General features: G+C 56.7%; 1 protein-coding gene across 1 annotated transcript; it reads left to right on the forward strand.

The window, feature by feature from the left end:
• Positions 1-3804: 3804 nt before the first annotated feature.
• LOC127052346 (macrophage-expressed gene 1 protein-like) lies at positions 3805-6521 on the forward strand. The gene has a single exon (XM_050955938.1). It carries the CDS (start codon positions 3927-3929, stop codon positions 6087-6089), a length of 2163 nt encoding a protein of 720 aa, XP_050811895.1. The 5' UTR covers positions 3805-3926; the 3' UTR covers positions 6090-6521.
• The last annotated feature ends 300 nt before the right edge of the window (positions 6522-6821 follow it).

A 6821-nucleotide genomic window follows, 5' to 3' on the forward strand; every position in this document is an offset into this window, starting at 1 on the left:
TGTGCTGGAGAGAATGAGTGAGGCCACCGGACAGGAGGGAGGGAGGGCAATCAATTTCCTCTGGGGGAGGCCTCAGAGCAGATCTGAGTTAACGATGCGACCTTCCCACCCCAACTGACCTCAGGCCACATTCAGGCTCTTGCTGCACTGGGACAGTGAAAAGACTTTCATCTGCCACCCTAAAACAAAACTATTGTTCTGGAGAAGCAATTGCACATTTATAAAAGATCCCCAGGCTGTGCAAATCAGCCATAGCCTCTTTGGAGTCAAGGGGCCAGATCCCAACTGGTGTCAGTCAGTGAAGTCTGTTGGATTCATTGCAGCTGAGCTGCAGTGGAACTATGTTGATTTACACCAGCTGAGGATCTGGTCCTGAGTTTTACTTTTCTGTTGGAAGCTTCATTTTAGACACTCCCCTCCCCTTCACACCTATACATGAGCACACACAAATCTCCAGTTAAACCCCCTTTCGCCTTCAAATGTCTTTTAACGAAAGCTGAGCAGGGTCAGGTGCAGTGATGTGGCTCAGACACACCATAGTTACTCATCAGAGTTTGGACAACTCTTGTACCACAGCTGGGTCACATCTTATCCACACAGCCACTTAGCCTGCAGAGGATGTTGCTGTCCCGAAGCTCTCAGAAGGACTTTCCCCCTCGGGACTCAGTGCTGCATCTTTCCTCAACTTTTTTCAGTTCCAGCCAATAAGACTCTCCTGGCAGCAGGAGCCAGACAAGCATTGACAAAGTGTAAGAACAAGGCTACGCGACCATATTAGGATACAGATATTCAGGCCTGCCTGTAAAGGCCTAGACTTTAAGAATGTAGGTGTATTCTTATCACTTAGCTAGTTATAGGGGTACAGAAAGAGAATCAAAATCATTGTCTGCCTTGTAAGGGCCTTTTCTCTCTGTGACAGTCTGAGGCCCTGTGCTTAAGCTAGGGCCATTGGCTAAGCAGCAGGGGCAGCCATAAGCTGGGAAACGTATGGTTACATCCTCACATTTCAAAACTAGTCACACTGAAATAAAGCAATCTGGGGCTGTTAGAAAGGTGATTTGATTTATCGCCTCCAGAGAAAGGGAAGAGCCTAGAAGATTTAAAGAAAAAGCAGTCTGATGGCATCCTGTCTGGCAAGAAGTCACCAATAGCTGGGGTGTGAAATCCTCATTTCTTTGTTCTATCACTGTAGTCTCCACTTCTCTGCGGTTTGTCTGTATAATCTCTGCCTGGTTCTGTGATTGTTTCTGTCTGCTGTATAATTAATTTTGTTGGGTGTAAACCAATTAAGATGGATATAGTTGTTTAGATAATCATGTTACAATGTTAGGATTTGTTAGTTAAATTTCAATAAAAATGATTGGTTAAGGTATAGCTAAGCAGAACTCACATTGTGCTATATAGTCTGCAGTTAATCAGGAAGCGTGTGTGTGTGGAGGAGGATGAGAATCATGTTTTGCTAAGGGTGGGGAATGGGAACAGGGAACACAGGCAAGGCTCTGTGGTGTCAGAGCTGGGAAGCGGCACTGTGAGGGTGCAGGACTCACCCCTGCAGTGCCCCCTGCTGGTCATCTCAGGGAATTAGGGTTTCCAGCCTCTGGAGCGCCCTCTGCAGGCCAGTGTTCCACTGCCACTGGCCCCCATGTCCCTCATAGGACCCGGTGCCCCTTGTCTTTGGGCTGCTGGCCCTAGCAATAACCCCCATCCCCAGTCTCAGGGTCTTCCCACCCAGAGGAACCCCCAACCCTCTACCCCCACCCCCACCCCCACCCCACCTCACCTCAGTCATGGGCTACTGCCAGTCACCACCTAGCCCCTGCTCACTAGGGTAGACTGCAGTGTGAAAGCCACTCATCACAGGCAAGATGGATTTGGACCTGCTGCCTCAGCCTAGCCTTGGGCTGCCCCATGCAACCCCAGTACCTAATTAGCCTTCCACTAGGCCACAGTCTGGGGGGCAATGGGGTTCCAGGCCAGAGCTCCTCAGCTTCTATGGCCTTCCTCTAGCCCTGCTCCACTCCAGGTACCTTCTCTCAGGTCCCTGCAGCCAGATCCCTCCCTCTCAAAGTTAGAGAGAGTCTCTCTGTGCTTCTGCCCCCAGCCCTCTTATAAGGGCCAGCTGGGCCCTCATTAAGCCAGCCCCGGCCTGATTGGGGCATGGGCCCCATCTGAGGCATTGTTAGAGCTGTGGCCAGGGAGCCTGGGCCTGGGCCAGCAAGAGGCTGTGGGTCGGGATTGTGGGGCATTGTTAGAGCTGTGTGTGTGGAGAGCCCAGGTCTGGGATAGCAGGGGCTGCGGGTCGGGATTGAGGGGCACGGTTAGAGCTGTGTGTGTGGAGAGCCCAGGTCTGGGATAGCAGGGGCTGTGGGTCGGGATTGAGGGGCATGGTTAGGGCTGTGTGTGTGGAGAGCCGAGGGCTGGGATAATAGGGGGCTGCGGGTCAGGATTGAGGGGCACCGTTAGGACTATGTGTGTGGAGAGCCCAGGACTAGGATAACAGGGGGCTGCGGGTCTGGCTTGGGGACACCAGCAGAGCTGTGGAGTAGATCAGCAAGGCAGAGAAATCCCCCGCCAGTGGCGGTCCTAGGGCCCAGGCTCACGCGCCAGTCTGCGAAGTGCACCTTCTGCCTTGCTGCCCCTCAGCGCCCACCTCCCCAGCAATCATCTCCACTGTGTTCTCCCTCTCTGGCCCAGGCCCCAGGGCCTCTTGCCCACTGCCCCATGCAGCTGTGTGCAAGGAAATCAAGCTGCTGTTTCACACCAAGGCACAGCCCACGGCCGCCGGGCCAGGCCTTGATTGTCTGCCAAAAAGAGGCAGCTGGTGGGGGGAAAGGGGAGCAAGGAAAGGGTGTGTGTCACTCTAGACAGCCTAGGAGACATTACTGAGCAGGAGGGCTGCCCCCTAGGACCCCTCTTTTACCCACGCTCAGCACAGGAGAAGGGTAGAATTTTGCCAGTTATCCATGTCCCTTTAGGGATCAGCCTTTGGGGCTCAACCCCTCCACAGGCAGAGCCCAGGGCGCACTGTGCTTGAGGTGGGCGGAGAGCTGGGGCACGGCCCTAGTGGGGAGGGTCAGAGCAAGGCAGTGGAGAACTGAGCCCTCAGGCTGCAATGTCACACCACTTTCCCATCTCCCTCCCACCTCCTGCAGCCCTACAGAAGCTTTCCTCCCCCCGCACACTCCATCCTCCCCACCAGCTGACATCAGCAAAGGGCTGCCAGATGCCTCCCCACCCTCTGCTTCCCAGACCCACAGCTCTAGGTCTTCCTACTCCAGGCCTGGCTGCTCCACACTGCAACTCAGTTTTGCTCTGGCACGGGACCTCTTCAGCCTAGGGAAATTCCTCGGTAGGAAGAGCCAAGGCAGGCTGAGTTTGTAGCAGGCCGGGAATCCCCTTTTCTCTGTGTCCCAGCCACAGGCAGGTTTCAACTGGCCTGTGATGGGGGCTGGAAATTCCAAGTGTTGACACCAGCCTATTTTCATCTGCTTTCCAGGGGATGGTGCTGCGGGGAACTTTCTGAAAGCATTTGTGGCAGGGTTGATGAGTGCAGACAGGCAGGGGAGTGTGTGGGTGTGTGTGTTGGGGGTGCAGAGGTGGTTGTGTTTTGCTGGGGAACTTTTCAAGGGTAAGTTTCTCTTCCTCTTTTGTTGGGAGGGTAAGTCAGATGATGACTCCGGTTACTTAGCTCAGGGCTCGCACAGAGGCCTTGCCTCCACGAAGGCCATTGGACAATCTAAGAGTTCCTTTTTTTTTTTTTTTTTTTTTTTTGTGCACATTTAAAAATCAGAGACTTCCTGGAAAAGGAACCTTACTGGGGAAAGAGTCAAGCCAGCGTCTGGGAGGGAGAGGAGCCGGGAGAGGTTACAAAGAAGAGCAGGGGCTGCATCCCATTGAAGGAAGCTTGGCTCCAGGACGGCACAGCCATGGTGCCTTGGCTCTGGGCTCTGCTGATGGCAGCTGGGACGGGCGCCTTGGAGCCCGGCTTCCAAGCTTGCAAGAGGGCCCTGAACGTCAGCGTGCTGGAGGTGCTGCCAGGCGGGGGCTGGGACAACCTGCGCAATGTGGAGGTGGGGCGAGTGATGAGCCTCAACTACTCGCAGTGCCGCACCACGGAGGACGGCGAGTACCTGCTGCCGGATGAGGTGGAGGTGGTGCCGCTCCGGGAGAGCAGAGTGGAGGTGAATGCCGAACTGATCGAGAACTGGCTTTCCTACACTGACGCCTTTGCCCTCTCCATCAATGCCGAGGTCTCCTTCCTGGGCGTCCTCAATGGAAAGTTCTCTTCTGGGTGCCAGGAGACCAAGACCCACAATGTCTACGACCAGACGGTCACCACCCGGGTGCAAGTGCGGCACCACATCTACTCGGTGAAGGCCCAGCCCGCCTTCACCCTCCACCCCAGCTTCCGGCACGAGCTCCTGGCCATCGGCAACCAGCTGGAGAACAACCAGAGCCAGACTGCCGCATACCTCGCTGAGCTGCTAGTCCTGAACTATGGCACCCACGTCCTGACCAGGCTGGAGGCCGGAGCCAGCCTGATCCAGGAGGACCAGGTCAAACTGACCTTCCTGCAGGACAAGGTGGCCGAGAAGGCGAGCATCACCGCCTCAGCCTCTGCCACCTTCTTTGGCAAGGTCAACGTGGGGATTGGCGCCGCCGCGCAGGTCCAAGACGAGCTGACCAAGAGCTATCTGGAGAACACGGTGGACTCACGCATTGAGAGCCGGGGCAGCGTGCCCTTCTACCCAGGCATCACGCTCCAGAAGTGGCAGGAAGGTATCCCCAACCACCTGGTGGCCATCGGCAAGGCCGGCCTGCCCCTGCCCTTCTTCATCAGCCCGGAGGCCCTGCCAGAGCTTCCAGCACCCACAGCCAAGAGGGTGGCAGCTGTGGTGGACAAAGCCATTCGTCTTTATTACGCCATCAACACTCACCCGGGTTGCGTCAAAGCCGACGCCAGCAACTTCAACTTCCAGGCCAACGTGGATGACGGCTCATGCCTTGGGGCCAGCACCAACTTCACCTTTGGGGGTGTCTTCCAGAAATGTCGCGGGGTGTCAGGCCTGGATGGGGAGGAGATGTGCCAGCCGTACCGCACCCAGAACCCGCTGACGGGGGGCTTCTCCTGCCCAGCTGGCTTCACACCCATCCCGCTGCACAGCGAGGAGCGCACGGCCAGCAAGCCCCAAGCCGAGTGCCACGAGCAGTGCCACTCCTGCTGGCTCTTCTTCTCCTGCTGCCATAAGGAGTGCGGCGTCCGCTACTACTCCACCACCGTGCGCTTCACAGCCCACTGGTGTGCCGCCACTGGCCCTGTGCCTCAGGGCTCAGGCTTCCTCTTTGGGGGGCTGTACAGCGCCGGCGAGGAGAACCCGCTCACCGGGGCCCACACCTGCCCGCCCTACTTCTACCCACTCTCGCTCTTCGATGGGCTGAAGGTGTGCGTGAGCGACGACTACGAGATGGGCACCCGCTTTGGCCTGCCCTTCGGTGGCTTCTTCAGCTGCCAGGCTGGCAACCCCTTGGCCGGGCCCCTGAAGGGACAGAGCCCTGGGCTCCTCCAGGATTTCTTCTACCAGGACTCTGACACCGCCTACCCCATGAAGTGCCCCCAGGGGTACAGCCAGCACAAAGCCTATCTGAGTGATGGCTGCCAGATCCTCTATTGCCTTCAGGCTGGGAGCCTCTTTGCCCAGCAGCTGGCTCCCATCAAGCTCCCGCCCTTCCTTCGCCAGCCGTCCCCCAATGCCAGCATGTCTGAGACCATCCTGGTACTGGGGGAGGGCAGCCAGGCCTGGGTGAAGCTGCAGGGCAGTGGACACTGGCGGTCAGCCAATGTCACCGATGAGAGGGAGATGGCCCAGCTCTTCCAGGCTCAGTCCAGCGCGGGGCCCACGGGGGGCGCTGTGGCTGGCATCTCAGTGGCCGTGACGCTTGTCCTGGCAGCGGCTATCGCGGGGGCTATCTATGGCACCCGGAGGTACAAGAACAGGGGGTACCAGGAGGTACAGCCCCCCAGCTGTCTAGCAGAAGAACAAGGGAGCTACGGATCCACCACAATGTCTCTTGGGACTAGCTCAGCCTGAGAGCCTGGGAACTGGGCCAAGGACTCTCCCTGGGGTGAGGCTTACACCTCCTGGGTGAGGGGTACGGGGCGTGGCAAGGCTGGGGGAGCAGTAGCTTTTAATCACATGAATGTATTAGTGTTGCAGGTTGCGCTCAGGCAGCTCTCTGATGCACCCGGGGACGGTAGTGGCTCCTTTAAGAGAAGCCTCATCTGTCTAGAACAGCCCTAGGAACCCTCTATCAACTGGAAGGGAGTTCCTATGTGTAGCCAAAGGGGGGCACTGTTCCGCCCACCAAGGGGGACAAAGGAAAGTAGGTGTCTGGCAGTAAGAAAATCTACCTCTTAAAGGGGAAGGGGCCACATGTACATATGGATCCCAGGATTGCCAAGCCCCCAGGTTAAAAAATCATGAGATTGATTAAAATAATGTTTTGAGTGATTTGTTATTAAATGGTATTAAAACCGTTATTAAAAAAAGGAAAGCTGAGAATCTCGGGGACTCTTGGGCCTCCAGGAACTGGGCCTTGATGAACGTACTAAATAGCATAATGAAACCAGTGAGCGGTGCATGTGGGGATCCTGCTCACCCCCACCAGCCCAGAACAGCCTCTAGGGGATTCTGAGCCTGGCCAGAGACCTTCACCCCGGCTCAAAACTTCACCGTCTCTCTTGGGGCTGCCGTGCTGCCCAGCAGCCGCCCACAAGCCTCTGCCGTGGGGCAAGGCTGAGCCTGCAGACCCTTACAGCAATG

Source organism: Gopherus flavomarginatus, chromosome 5, assembly GCF_025201925.1.
Source record: "Gopherus flavomarginatus isolate rGopFla2 chromosome 5, rGopFla2.mat.asm, whole genome shotgun sequence".
Classification (NCBI taxonomy): domain Eukaryota; kingdom Metazoa; phylum Chordata; order Testudines; family Testudinidae; genus Gopherus; species Gopherus flavomarginatus.